General features: G+C 40.3%; 1 protein-coding gene across 5 annotated transcripts in view; it reads left to right on the forward strand.

Moving 5' to 3' along the window:
• Nucleotides 1-6,366: 6,366 nt before the first annotated feature.
• LOC128692603 (tax1-binding protein 1 homolog) overlaps nt 6,367-15,888 on the forward strand; it is a 92,408-nt gene continuing 82,886 nt past the window's right edge. The window contains exons 1-2 of one of the 5 annotated variants that reach the window (XM_053781800.2): nt 6,367-6,464; nt 14,496-14,536. In XM_053781800.2, coding sequence (XP_053637775.2) covers nt 14,534-14,536 — 3 coding nt within the window. In that variant the 5' untranslated portion in view covers nt 6,367-6,464; nt 14,496-14,533. The other 4 variants (XM_053781792.2, XM_053781794.2, XM_053781796.2 and 1 more) reach the window with 4 other exon arrangements.

Raw genomic sequence — 15,888 nt, forward strand, 5'->3', positions numbered from 1 at the left:
TGAGTCCATCTATCATCATTCTATCATGCAGGAGGAGCCACATGTCTATGGTGCATCCAACAAAATAAGCAGACTCTTGGATGACACTACCGCCCGGCTCCGGCTGGGTTACAAGTATCTTTGGCAGGTTAAATCACCACCACCAGATGTAGACCAAACGAAATGTAAACTTTGCCAGATGGATTAGTCACACCCTGCGTCATTATGTACTGGAGTGCGATAAAATTAATGAATTTAGAAACAACTCACTCAGAAGTGTTCAAGAAATGGCTAAGTATTTTATCCACAGTGGTATATTACAGACCATCCTGGAGAAATACCCTGACTTTGCTAGCTGTAAATAAAGCATTACCACATATGTGCATGTGTGTGTGTGTGTGTGTGTGTGTGTGTGTGTGTGTGTGTGTGTGTGTGTGTGTGTGTGTGTGTGTGTGTGTGTTTGTGTGTATGTGTATGAGTGTGTGAGTGTGTGTGTGTGTGTGTGTGTGTGTGTGTGTGTGTGTGTGTGTGTGTGTGTGTGTGTGTGTGTGTGTGTGTGTGTGTGTGTGTGTGTGTGTGTGTGAGTATGAGTGTGTGTGTGTATGAGTGTGTGTGTGTGTATGAGTGTGTGTGTGTGTATGAGTGAGTGTGCGTGTGTGTGTATGAGTTTGTGTGTGTGTGTGTGTGTGTGTGTTTATGTGTGTGTGTGTATGAATTTGTATGTGTGTGTGTGTGTGAGAGAGAGAGAGAGAGAGAGACTCAGCAATCAACATTTGCACCAATAACTCACTACAGTTGTGACCGGGTGTGGAAGTGTGAATTGCTCATTACTCTAAAATTTGTTCATGATTGCAGCCATGTATAAACGTAAGTAACCATCCTTACAGTATTCATTACCTTTGTAACTTGTGAGTTCATTACCTTTGTAACTTGTGAGTTCATTACCTTGTACCTAGTTCAGCCATCAAAACTTTGGAGCCCGGTCCCTGGACCCATTGTGTACCTCTGTAATCTGTAAATACCTTTGTAACTTGTCATGATTGTGACTAGACCTACCTGGAGTTCATTACCTTTGTAAATTGTGAGTTCATTACCTTTGTAAATTCATTACCTCTGTAACTTGCTCAGCTATCAAAACTTTGAGGCCCAGTCCCTGGACCCATTATGTACCTCTGTAATCTTTTGACTACCGCCCACAGGATGGGTATGGGGTGCATAATAAACATATTAAACTAAAAACTATCTAAGTAAGTATAAATATCGAAATGTATAAATATCGAAAGTTGACTTTGATCCGTATTTTAGGGATTAAAACATTTTTTACTGGTGATGAACAGGTTACCTGGAGTTTACCTGGAGAGAGTTCCGGGGGTCAACGCCCCCGCGGCCCGGTCTGTGACCAGGCCTCCTAGTGGATCAGAGCCTGATCAACCAGGCTGTTGCTGCTGGCTGCACGCAAACCAACGTACGAGCCACAGCCCGGCTGATCAGGAACCGACTTTAGGTGCTTGTCCAGTGCCAGCTTGAAGACTGCCAGGGGTCTGTTGGTAATCCCCCTTATGTATGCTGGGAGGCAGTTGAACAGTCTCGGGCCCCTGACACTTATTGTATGGTCTCTTAACGTGCTAGTGACACCCCTGCTTTTCATTGGGGGGATGTTGCATCGTCTGCCAAGTCTTTTGCTTTCGTAGTGAGTGATTTTAGTGTGCAAGTTCGGTACTAGTCCCTCTAGGATTTTCCAGGTGTATATAATCATGTATCTCTCCCGCCTGCGTTCCAGGGAATACAGTTTTAGGAACCTCAAGCGGTCCCAGTAATTGAGGTGTTTTATCTCCGTTATGCGCGCCATGAAGGTTCTCTGTACATTTTCTAGGTCAGCAATTTCACCTGCCTTGAAAGGTGCTGTTAGTGTGCAGCAATATTCCAGCCTAGATAGAACAAGTGACCTGAAGAGTGTCATCATGGGCTTGGCCTCCCTAGTTTTGAAGGTTCTCATTATCCATCCTGTCATTTTTCTAGCAGATGCGATTGATACAATGATATGGTCCTTGAAGGTGAGATCCTCCGACATGATCACTCCCAGGTCTTTGACGTTGGTGTTTCGCTCTATTTTGTGGCCAGAATTTGTTTTGTACTCTGATGAAGATTTAATTTCCTCGTGTTTACCATATCTGAGTAATTGAAATTTCTCATCGTTGAACTTCATATTGTTTTCTGCAGCCCACTGAAAGATTTGGTTGATGTCCGCCTGAAGCCTTGCAGTGTTTGCAATGGAAGACAGTCATGCAGATTCGGGTGTCATCTGCAAAGGAAGACACGGTGCTGTGGCTGACATCCTTGTCAATGTCGGATACCTTCCCTATGAGGATAGACTAAGGGCCCTGAATCTGCACTCTCTAGAGTCTAGAAAGACGTAGAATTAGGGGGGATATGATTGAGGTGTATAAATGGAAGACAGGAATAAATAAAGGGGATGTAAATAGTGTGCTGAAAATATCTAGCCTAGACAGGACTCGCAGCAATGGTTTTAAGTTGGAAAAATTCAGATTCAGGAAGGATATAGGAAAGTACTGGTTTGGTAATAGAGTTGTGGATGAGTGGAACAAACTCCCGAGTACAGTTATAGAGGTCAGAACGTTGTGTAGCTTTAAAAATAGGTTGGATAAATACATGAGTGGATGTGGGTGGGTGTGAGTTGGACCTGATAGCTTGCGCTACCAGGTCGGTTGCCGTGTTCCTCCCTTAAGTCAATGTGATCTGACCTGACTAGGTTGGGTGCATTGGCTTAAGCCGGTAGGAGACTTGGACCTGCCTCGCATGGGCCAGTAGGCCTTCTGCGGTGTTCCTTCGTTCTTATGTTCTTATGTGAGGATGAGGAACAAGATGGGAGCGAGTACTGTGCCTCGTGGAACAGAGCTTTTCACCGTAGCTGCCTCGGACTTTACTGTTGACGACTACTCTCTGTGTTCTGTTAGTGAGGAAATTATAGATCCATCGACCGACTTTTCCTGTTATTCCTTTAGCACGCATTTTGTGCGCTATTACGCCATGGTCACACTTGTCGAAGGCTTTTGCAAAGTCTGTATATATTACATCTGCATTCTTTTTGTCTTCTAGTGCATTTAGGACCTTGTCGTAGTGATCCAATAGTTGAGACAGACAGGAGCGACCTGTTCTAAACCCATGTTGCCCTGGGTTGTGTAACTGATGGGTTTCTAGATGGGTGGTGATCTTGCTTCTTAGGACCCTTTCAAAGATTTTTATGATATGGGATGTTAGTGCTATCGGTCTGTAGTTCTTTGCTGTTGCTTTGCTGCCCCCTTTGTGGAGTGGGGCTATGTCTGTTGTTTTTAGTAACTGTGGGACGACCCCCGTGTCCATGCTCCCTCTCCATAGGATGGAAAAGCTTGTGATAGGGGCTTCTTGCAGTTCTTGATGAACACGGAGTTCCATGAGTCTGGCCCTGGGGGAGAGTGCATGGGCATGTCATTTATCGCCTGTTCGAAGTCATTTGGCGTCAGGATAACATCGGATAGGCTTGTGTTAACCAAATTTTGTGGCTCTCTCATAAAAAATTAATTTTGATCTTCGACTCTCAGTCTGGTTAGCGGCTTGCTAAAAACTGAGTCATATTGGGACTTGAGTAGCTCACTCATATCCTTGCTGTCATCTGTGTAGGACCCATCTTGTTTAAATAGGGACCCAATACTGGACGTTGTTCTCGACTTTGATTTGGCATAGGAGAAGAAATACTTTGGGTTTCTTTCGATTTCATTTATGGCTTTTAGTTCTTCCCGCGATTCCTGACTCCTGTAAGATTCCTTTAGCTTAAGTTCGATGCTTGCTATTTCTCTGACCAGTGACTCCCTACGCATTTCAGATATATTGACCTCCTTTAGCCGCTCTGTTATTCTTTTCCGTCGCCTGTAAAGGGAGCGCCTGTCTCTTTTGATTTTACATCTACTCCTCCTTTTTCTTAGAGGAATAAGCCTTGTGCATACATCGAGTGCCACCAAGTTAATCTGTTCTAGGCATAAGTTGGGGTCTGTGTTGCTTAGTATATCTTCCCAGCTTAGAACTTAGAATAACCATCGCATAGTCGATAGGTTTTGAACCTCAATTAGCCAATTAACCTAAGACTATAACCCTTCGTCTTCATATATAAATGTCTTGACAACATGGAGTCCATGGCTGCCACTGACCAAGTCATTGTGACGTCAGTATGTGCAGCTGAGGCTGGATATCTTATGTGACGTTATGTTCTCAGTCAAGCTGGTGTAAGGTGTGTCAGGAAATAGGTCATGTATTTTTTTTGATCATCTGAAGGTCTTCCACTGTCTTCCCGGTCCACCTCTTGAAAAATTATGGACAATTATAACCATTAGAATGTGTAGCTGGTGTGAGTCGTCGAACTGGGTTCAAGTTGCAAAAAATGGATTTAGAAAGTATACAAAATATAGGAAACCTTTGGTTATAAGATATAGAAAACCTTTGTATAAAAGATATGGGAAAGCTTTGGATATAGGAAAGCTTTGGTTATAATATACAGGATAGTGATTAAGGAAAACTTTGGATATAAGATAGAATTTGGTAATAGAGTTGTGGTTGAGTGGAACAAACTTCAGAGTAGTCACTGAAGCTAAACCCTTGAATAGCTTTAAAAATAGGTTAGACAAGTGCAAGAGTGAGTGTGAGTTAGACTTGCTTAGCTTAGGCCAGTAGACCTGCAGCAATGCTCCTTCCTCCTCAAGTGGGTGTGACTTGGACCTGCCTAGCATAAGCCAGTAGGCCTGTTGCAGTGTTCCTTTCATGTTCTTATGTCATCAAAATCATCCTGTAGCTCGACCGCTAGCGCACTCAACTCACACACTGAGGTCCGGGGGTCGATCCCCAGTACGGCTGAAAATATTAGGATGTGTTTCCTTAAACTGTCCAAACGTAGATCTACGTTTTTTCAACATTTGAAAGTATGTAAAAAAAACGTAGATCTACTTTTGGAGCACTACGCATGTGAACATAGATCTGTTTGGACAATTTAAGGGTTAAGGCACCTACTGTCCATGTTCACCTAGCAGTAAAATAGGTACCTGGGTGTTAGTCAACTGTTGTAGGTCGCATCCTGGGGCACAATTGACCTAATTTACCCGAAATGCTCAGCATAACAAGTGGCTTTCTACATAGTAGTATGTCATTGTTGTCAGCTAGACCTGTATATCTTGTACATGTACTTGTAGAAATAAAGATATTATTACTGCTGTTGTTATAATAATAATAATTATTATTGTTATTATAGAGAGGAAAACTATCCTGTGTGATGAAGTATGACAGGAAAATCATTCTGGGTGATGGACTTGAGGAGACTGATTTACAGTATAAAGATTCAAATTCAAATTTTCATTTCCACATGATATATATCGTTTGTACAAAATTAGATAAAGTTATACATATATAAGACATTAAGGATATACACAGTAAAAATAATTCAATAAATAACATATAAATGTATATGTAAGCAGATATAAAAATAACATGACATGTGTCAATAATAACCATGCTTAGCTTATACTATATTAAAATTAACTCAGTTAATTCAAAATAAAAATTACAATAGGGTGATACTAGCTACATGAATTAAGAAAATATGATGAGATAGTATATGTCTGTCTAACAATATATTGGATTTGAAGGAAAGTTGGAACAAGAACAGGGACAAAATTGGAAATAAATGGTATCAAATACCGACACAGTGGAAATATAAACACATATGCAGTATAATGTGATCCTTTATTGACAACGTTTCACCCACACAGTGGGCTTTTTCAAGTCACACACAGATCTGTGTGTGACTTGAAACGTTGTCAATAAAGGATCACACTATACTGCATATGTGTTTATATTTCCACAGGGACAAAATTGGATGAAAACAACATTGTGAACGTGTATGGTACAGGATCATTGAGAGACGATTTCAAAGATAGTAGATTCAAATTACTAAGGTAGGTCTACATGGAGGAGCAAATAGTTATGCAAAGTATTTCTATCAGACCTAAGCTAATATTAAAAAGGAAGAAAATAGGAAAAATATATTGTAGATATTTATAAATACAGCACATATTACATATGAAAAAACACATATGTGGTTATGCAAATTTAAATGAAAATTAAGCCTTTAGTAAGTCGAAATCAAATTTTATCTCCATGAATTGCTGCGTGATTTAGCTCTAGGATAATAAAAAAATATATACTGTTATCTGGGGAAGATAAATAACAAAGCGAGGATACCAACCTGGACAGTTCTTGCTATTTTTAAGTAGATAGCAATACTCAATTACGAAGTGTAGTTACAATTTTTGTAAAATATTTTTCAAAATAAACATCAAATGAAAGTAGGCAAAAAGAGCCTTACTCATGTATAAGTGAATGTGTGGTTGGGAGGGTTGGTCATCGTGGTGTTTATTCATCACTATGCTGTGAGCCTCAGCTGTGTGAGTATTGATTAATTCTCTCTTTCATTCAATACATTCTCATAGTGTTGTGAGGGACAGCGAGGAGAGGCTAGGCATGGTATACATCAGGTGAGAGACATATTTAGTTGGTTAATTAGGCTAAAACTCCATCGTCAACACCAGTCATTAAGGCTGCGCATATCCTTCTCATCACTCAGAATACTTCTCAGTCCTTATTTGAGGGACTGAAGTAAACTCTCGCAATATACAAACCAGGAGATAACAGGTGTGAGTGTATATACACTGGGATACACAGGTGTGGCTGTATATGCATAATAGTGTACTGGTAGAGAGGAAGGTGAGGCAGTAATGGTGAAACTCTGTTCGGGAAAATTTTCGTCACTGTTATTAATTGAACTTTTTAGCTGTATTTATTAAATTTTAGTTGATTACAGCTGTCGTATACAGTAATATGCGTAAATTACCAAGGATAATCCTAAAAAAAAAGGTTAGTTATATATTTCCATTGTTGTAGGTGTAATGCAAGTATGTAGTGAGCAGAAAACATTCCAGCATGAGTGACGTCTTCACTCCTCAGTGTCTGGCTCATGGGTGTGTTTAAGTTGTAACTAGCAAGTATCTGTACACTAGTTCCATTGTGAGTGGTGTCTACTAGGCCTAGGTGTTACACCTAGAAGGTATCAGCACTCTAGTTCCATGGAACAAGACACAGGTGCAGCTGTTTGGTTTCCTTATTGTCAAAATGATTCGCCTACACAGTAGGTTTCTTCAGTGGAATACAGTGGAAACAGCAGAAGCAGTGTAGATGTAACAATGATGTAATCATTACATTAGCCCAATAGTAGTTGTTTCAAGGAGGGTAAGTTGTTCCGCCTGGAGAGAGTAGTTCAGTTCCATAACTTGGAACACTGGGAAGCTGAAGCATGAGAATGGAGACATGTACTCTCAAAGGTGAGGCTCAGAAAATCTTAAAGACAACAGAAGAGGTAGGACCTACTAGTAGAAGCAACAATATAAGAATTAAGGGGCACTGTAGCAAGCCTACTGGCCCATACTAAATAGGTCCTTCTCAGATTCAATATTTCTCACTCGTTGATAGTGGTTAGGCAATAAATTGTCGAAGATGTCCTCTGTGCTTTATTGCCTAACCACTAGTTATGAGTGAAAAAAGTTGAATTTGAGAGAGACATATTTAGCATGGTCGAGTAGGCTTGCTACAGTGCCTCTCAATTATTACATTGTAGGTGAATGGTTCAGAGAACTGACAAATTGATAAATTAGACATGTGCAACACTTGAGTATCTCTTCTTCTTGATGATTTTCCGGTACTTCCAGCCCGGGTCTTCAAGTTGGTGACCCGGCGATGGGTATCTCTAAAACAAAACAAAAAAAACAAACAAAACAAAATTTTATTTCTTTGCAAGATTACATTAAGATTATGAAATAACAGTAATGAGTTGCAGTGCAAAGAGAGCCACTATCATGCCTTGGCATTATGGGTAGACTTAATTTAATGGCTTACAGACTACTTAATACTAAATAAATTGATCATAGTTTGTTTAAGTTATAAATCTGTTTTTATTTATATTAGACATTAATTGTACTCAAATTACAATAGTTTCAATAATAAATATTGAAATTATATTATGGGAATATAACATAGTGAGTTGTTGAAAGTAGTTTACAGTATGAGAATGCTACAATTGGGTGTTAGACAGTATTGTTTTGGGTAGATATGTATGAGCTCTGGGCATCTTGTTTTGAAGTTTTAGGATTTAGTTAATTGGGTGATATTTTGGTAAAGTTAAATATTGAGTACAGTGGTCCCTCGTTCGTAATTAATCCATTCCTGGAGCCGTTACTATAAACGAAATTTATGATTTACGAATCAATTTTCCCCATAAGAAATAATGTAAATACAATTAATCCGTTCCTGACACCCAGAAGTATTAAAACAAAAAATTTTTTAACATGAAATATACATGTAGTACATAAACAATACAATGGGAAATGATGAATGAAACATTAACAGCATAACACTTACCTTTATTGGAGATTCTTCTTAGTGTATGGGAGACTGGAGGAGGAGAGAGAGTGGATTGTTTATAGTTTGGAAAGGGAATCCCCTTCCATCAACACCTCAGGTACCATTTGCTTTTCTGGGGTTGCTTCTCTTCTCTGTTTCTTAATGCCACTAGGACCACCTTGAGAGTCACTGGAGTCCTGTCTCACAAAATAACTGTGGAGAGAGCTCTGTTTCTGGCATCTCTTTAACACTTCCCTAAAATGGCCCAAGACTGTCACTGTACATGTTGCCAACCTGGCTTGCAACAACCTTGTTAGGGTGATGTTTCTCCATAAAGCTTTCCATCTTACCCCACATAGTAAAAATCTCTTTAATTTCTGAAGAAGGCACCTTCTTCCATCTCTCTTCTCCTCCTCTGTAGCAAGATTCTGAGCTGTGATGTGTTGCTCTTCCTGCTGAAGCTCTTGCAGCTCCTCAGTGGTGAGCTCTTCATTGTGGTCTTCCACCAATTCTTCCACATCCTCCAAACTCACATCCAACCCCATGGAACTCCCCAGTGCCACAATTGATTTTACAACAGACATAGGCTCATTAGGGTCAGTCCCAAATCCTTCAAAATCCCTCTTGTCGACACAATCTGGCCACAATTTTCTCCAGGCAGAGTTCAAAATCCTGGTAGTCACTCCCTCCCAAGCCATACCTATAAGGGTTATGCAGTGGAGGATGCTGAAGTGTTCTCTCCAAAATTCCCTTAGGGTCAAGTGAGTGTCTGTGGTCACAGTCAAGCACCTGTGAAACAGTGCTTTTGTGTAGAGTTTTTTAAAGTTTGCAATAACCTGCTGGTCCATGGGTTGGAGGAGAGGAGTGGTATTTGAGGGCAAGAACTTTACTGTGATGAACCCAAACTCCTCGAAAATTAGGTCATCCAAGTTTGGAGGATGAGCAGGTGCATTGTCCATTACTAGCACGCACTTGAGATCCAATTTCTTTTCCAGGAGATACTCCACACTAGGGCCAAACACTTCATTGAACCACTTGACGAAAATTTCCCTTGTGACCCATGCCTTACTATTAGATTTCCAAAACACACACAATTTACTCTTCATAACATTGTTTTTCCTGAACACTGGGATTTTCAGAATGATACACTAGTAATGGCTTCACTTTGAATTCCCCACTAGCATTAGCGCAGAACATTAGCGTCAGCCTGTCTTTCATAGGCTTATGTCCTGGCATTGCCATTTCCTCTTGTGTAATGAAGGTCCTCTTTGGCATTTTCTTCCAAAAGAGGCCTGTTTCGTCACAATTGAACACATGTTCAGGTTTCAGTCCTTCAGCCTCTATGTACTCCTGGAATTTATGCACATATTTTTCAGCCACCTTGTGGTCCGAACTGGCAGCTTCACCATGCCTTACCACACTGTGTATGCCAGTACGGTTCTTAAATCTCTCAAACCAGCCTTTGCTGGCCTTAAATCCACTCACTTCACCACTATTTGCAGGCAATTTCTTTACCAAATCTTCATGCAACTGCCTAGCCTTTTCACAAATAAACGAAGTCATAAGAGTATCTCCTGCTAATTGTTTCTCATTTATCCACACCAATAATAACTTCTCAACCTCTTCCAGTACTGGTGATCTCATTTTTGTCAGCATAGTTACTCCCTTTGCAACAACAGCATCCTTTATTTCATTTTTCTTGGCCACTATGGAACATAAGGTTGTGTAGGGTTTCTTATACATCCTGGACAGTTCGGCCACACTTGTACCACTTTCATATTGTTCAATGATGGTTTTCTTAAATTCAGTCGTATTTCTCACCTTCTTTACCACAGGCTTGGCACTAGAAGCTTTCTTTGGAGCCATGGTAGCTTATTTAGTACTTGCAAGCACTAAAATAAAGGGAATATTATGAAATATTTCGCTGGAGCACACGAGGGGACCTTCGCTCACTGGTAAACAATGCCAGACTGGCTGCCGCCCTGGCCCACGCCGTGCGTACGCGTCCCGGACGAACTACGACTCGCGAGTCAACCTATGAAAAGCGAGTCCATGTTTATACGAAAATACCCCTATGATTGGCGAATTTTACGATTGCCGGGAACTACGAAAAGCGGGGGACCACTGTATTTAGTTTAGGGTGAGTAAGTGGTTTTTGAGAAGTCTTAAATTGATGTTGAGACCGGGTTACTTTAACCCCAAAATGGTCCAAACGTATATATACATTCACACTGGCACGATTGGCCTGAGATGCTTGGTCAGCATAGAATGGGTCTTGACACTCGGTGTGTGGGGCAAACACCAAGGATTCACTGATATCATGTCATATTAACACTCCCCTTTTAAGAGGAAAGTAATGTTAACCCCAAGTTTAGTGGCTGTGAGGTGGATGTGGCCACAAGTGGTCAAGGAAATATCCAAAACCTCGATAATAACCCATGTGCAACATTTGTGCAACACTCAGAATGTCTTATAACCTATGCCCTAAGTAAAGAGAAACAATTCTGGAACGTGTAATAAGTGTTCGGCAGGCTGGCTGGCAAGCTGGCTGGCCGGCTGCTGGCTAGCCGGTTGCTGGCTGTCCGGCTGCTGGCTGGCTGGCTGGAAAGCTGGCTGGCTGGCTGGAAAGCTGGCTGGCTGGCTGCTAGCTGGCTGGCTGGCTGGCTGGCTCTATCTTCGTCTGTCTGTATCTGTGTCTATATCTCTGTCTGTCTCTATCTCAAAATATTCGGGGCACTGGGTGAGAGAACATATGTAGTATACATTTGGACCATTTAGGGGTTAATATTTACTGATAATGAATTCCAAATTTTTGGACCCTTTATGTGCATAGTTTTTACACAGTGTGATACGGACTCTGGGTACATCAAAAAGAGATCTGTGTCTTGTGTTATGGTCGTGTGTCCTGTTAAGGTTGGTGAGGAGAAGTTTTGAGTGGAGGGTTTATGTTTGAGTGTAGTGTCCTATAAACCATACCCCCGGCCGGGATTGAACCCGCGGTCATAGTCTCAAAACTCCAGCCCGTCGCGTTAGCCACTAGACCAGCTAGCCACAATAAGATTCATCCAACTAGGTATATTTCTACACCATAGGAAAGTTAGCACAGGCACCTCTGTGACCACAAATGCAAGTTTTTACAGACGAATCTCCAGCTAGCGTGGCCGTGACGAACTCTAGCTCAAGTCCCTTCACTGCCTAGTTGGATGAATCTTATTGTGGCTAGCTGGTCTAGTGGCTAACGCGACGGGCTGGAGTTTTGAGACTCTATGACCGCGGGTTCAATCCCGGCCGGGGGTATGGTTTATTTGCAATCGTGTCATTACGATTTCTTAAGTCATGTTGACGGCAGTGAAGGGACTTGAGCTAGAGTTCGTCACGGCCACGCTAGCTGGAGATTCGTCTGTAAAAACTTGCATTTGTGGTCACAGAGGTGCCTGTGCTAACTTTCCTATGGTGTAGAAATATACCTAGTTGGATGAATCTTATTGTGGCTAGCTGGTCTAGTGGCTAACGCGACGGGCTGGAGTTTTGAGACTCTATGACCGCGGGTTCAATCCCGGCCGGGGGTATGGTTTATTTGCAATCGTGTCATTACGATTTCTTAAGTCAAGTAGTGTCCTATGTATGTACGTAGTAGGCACATGAATAAGTATGAATGTTCTTTACGGTGAGCAGTTTTAGCCTTTTGAATATTAGTGGAGTATGCTGTCGGGAGTGGGAATTTGTTATTATTCTGACTGCAGCCTTTTGCTGGGTTATTTGTGGTCTTAGGTGATTTAATGTTATTGATCCCCATGCACAAATTCCATATGTGAGATAAGGGTAGATGAGTGAATGATACAGTGCAAGGAGAGCTGATTGTGGAACATAGTACTGTATCTTTGATAGTATGTCTACTGTCTTAGAGATTATCTTGGAAATTTGTTGTATGTATATGTATGTGTCTGGAGTTTGAGGCTACTGTCAAGGTGGATTCCTTGGAATTTTCCCTCTGTGAGTCTTGTAATGGGTGATCCGTTTAGTGTTATGTTAAGTGGAACATTTGCAGCTCCGTTTCCAGACTGAATGAAATAGGTTTTGTCAGTATTGAGGGTAAGCTTATTAGTCATCATCCAGGTAGATATTTTCTGCAATTCGGCATTAACAGTGTTGGCGAGTATGACTGGGTTTGGGTGGGAGAAAACTTATGTTGTGTCATCTGCAAATAATATGGGTTTGAGTAGTTGTGATGCATTCGGTAGGCCATTGATGTAAATGAGAAAGAGGAGTGGGCCAAGGACACTTCCTTGTAGAAAACGTTTCGCCACACAGTGGCTTCATCAGTCCATACAAAGGAAAATTGATGGACTGACTACATCAACTCAAGGCTGAGGGACTGATTACCTCAAGCTCCTCCTGTTCTTCACCATTCTCCTTTGTATGGACTGATGAAGCCACTGTGTGGCGAAATGTTTCCTCAATATAGATACCCAAGTGTTGCACATGTGTGTATTTATCAATTCTTACATACTTGCTTCTATTAGTGGGCCCTACCTCTTCTGTTGTCTGAAAGATTGTCTACTCTTCACCTTTGGGTGTATATATGTCTCCATTCTCATGCTTTAGCTTCACATTGCTTCACACTAGGGAGATGAACTCTTCTCCAGGCTGAAAGATTAATTCCCTCACATCTACTACTAGGGTAATAGACTGATCACATTATCTTTACATTTCTACTGCTTCTGCTGTCTCCTCTGTATCTGATCCCTTTTGTATTCCACTGTTGAGTGGTGTCCACCAGGCTTCACTGTTATGTATTTGTCTTTTGCATTTACTCATTTTTACCATCTTTTTCTTTTCTGTATTGGACGATTCATGTTGCCAGAATTGTTAATTATCAGGGAGAGGATATTTAGAGGTAGGGGGCTGGTAGAGACTGAAAATTTAACTGCCCCTTACCTGTCAGGAGAGCTAGTGGCATACTGGAAGCAGGAGGCAGAGGAGAGGAGGGTGGAATGTTACTGCATGGAAGGAGAGTCACCTTTTGTTAATATGTCAGGCAACTGTCCTTCTGGTGTTGTTTATCGTTTTTGTTTCTTTTCACCTCTAACACCTTGTTCTGGCTCACTGGTTCTTTGTCTCACTAAAAACCTCTCCAGTGTGGTTTGTTTCAGGCTTCATTTTAACACTTGTCTAAATTGAGACATTACACTGTCATTGTATGTATATGTTAGAGAGATGGATGGCCACTGCTTTGTCTGGGTGATATTTTTCAGCAAACAAAAGCTCAAGAGATGTTTACAGCACGCGAGTTAGTGGCTATACTGACTCATATCCATGCTCTCAACCCATTATCCAGTGTACATTCTGTGAGCACGTGACCCGAGCCGCTTTGTCCCATTCCATACACGTGAAAACTTGTCATTCGACAACCAAGAGAACACGAAAACCAGGACATTTTTTTCTGAACACCTCATTCAAAACCCTAGTTATTCGACAAGTAATGCAATTGACAACCGAGGTTCGACTGTATTATTTTTTCAAAGATTTTATACAGTAAAGGCAAAGTTGAAATTGACCTGTAATTATTGAATTATGTTGGGTCACCACTTTTGTAGATTGGGAATCTTATGAAGATTTTGATTGGCTGATATTAATAATTGTAGGTACTGTATCAGTGCATTTTGTGTTCTAAAATATCTGTATAATTAGGTGACTGCCAATGCTAAAACAGAATTTGCAAGAAAGTGTTGTCATTAGATAAGTCATGCATTGTACCCCAACTTAATGCTCTATAAATCACCAGCTTTCTTGATTCTATCAGTGCTGTAACATTCCCTTATAAAGAGCCTGTTATTTAATGGATTGCCTTGCTTTATGCTGTATTTGCACTGCTGATGTGCTGTATGTAGTAGTGTGGCATGTGTTAGCACCTGATTATCAGGTGTAAATCCACAATACTTTTTTAGGTTTGTTATACATGTGAGACTTGGGGTTTAAGATTTGTTTTTCTTTACATTTTGTTTATGTTTTCTTCCATTCAGGTGTGACTGGTGGACGGTTTGCCTATACCTGTAGAATAATGGTAAGGTCTCGGTGGTGTATGCTCCTCTCTTAGAAATGTTCCTTGCCTGCCTGTAGTAGTCTTCTACTCATTCTTGCATCACTGACACATTTAGTTCAGCCCTTAATGAAAATTTTATGATTATTGTACTGTAGCACTTTCATAACCTGGCTAAGAGAATGTAATTAGCTTTTCTTGACATTCTTTTTGCAGCTGTGTATGAAGCCACTGCATGATTTGAACCTGAGTGGTTTTGAAAACTACAATTATCTTTGTACCAAAAGAAAGTATTTGAACTGCACTCTGTTTCTTTGAATAACATCTTAATGGTGATGTTGCAGTTATTGTACTTAACACTCTTAACACTTTTAGTGTATATACAGTACAGTACTGTATAATGGCTTACTGTGTATTATTTTATACAGTATTTGTTCAGCTGTAAGTGATGCTATTAGTGTATTAATGATGAAATATTTAGCTGAAATTTTGTCATGAGGTTGCTCTCTTGATGCAAACTTTTGTTGTGCTTGCTGCATCATATCTATTTTTTTTTTCAACAAATAAGGCTCTCAGACTATTATGGCAGTAAATTGCTAAGTAATTATGATGTTTTTGAGTACAGTGCTTACTAATATGCTGAACTGTTTCTTGTCATTTGCTGTTGGTTTAATTAAGAAAATTGCACCAGGAATGGTGTACTGTATTTAGCATTAATTGAAGAATTTGTTTATTACGAGAATTACTCAGTATGTACATAAGCAGAATTACTTTGCATCACAGAGGTAAATTGTGTTCAAAGTATGTACAGTGAAACCTTGGTATAACAGACTAATAAGGGGAAGGGGTGTTCATTAAAAAAAAAAAAGTATCAAAATTCCTTATGTAATGGACTGCTGCTAGTGGACAAAGTATTGATGCAGACTTAGTCCATCACATCAATTTGTCAAGCCCAGCAGTTTGTTTATTATCTCCAAAATACATTACATGGGTTTTTAATGATATTACATGATGGTATCTTGCCCTCCTGAACACAGTGATTGGCAGGTTAATACATGGTGAAAGGAAAGGGTTGTACAGTACAATTTTTATTTCTTTGTGGTACAACTAATGTATATTTACATGTACTAAAGCTTTGGTAGACACAAAAGGAAGCCACTAGTTATGCAATGCATTTTGGTCAAACTAATCATAAAGCTTAAATGTTACTTAACCCTTTCAGGGTCCAAGGCCAAAATCTGAAGTGGTGCTCCAGTGTCCAAGAAATTTTGAAAAAAAAAAAAAAAAATTTTTTCTTACAGAATTAAAGAGCATATTTTTGTGAAGGTAATAAGACAAAAAAAAAAAATTCTGATCAGTACTTACCGAGATACAGT

Source organism: Cherax quadricarinatus, chromosome 30 (assembly GCF_038502225.1).
Source record: "Cherax quadricarinatus isolate ZL_2023a chromosome 30, ASM3850222v1, whole genome shotgun sequence".
In the NCBI taxonomy this organism is placed as follows: domain Eukaryota; kingdom Metazoa; phylum Arthropoda; class Malacostraca; order Decapoda; family Parastacidae; genus Cherax; species Cherax quadricarinatus.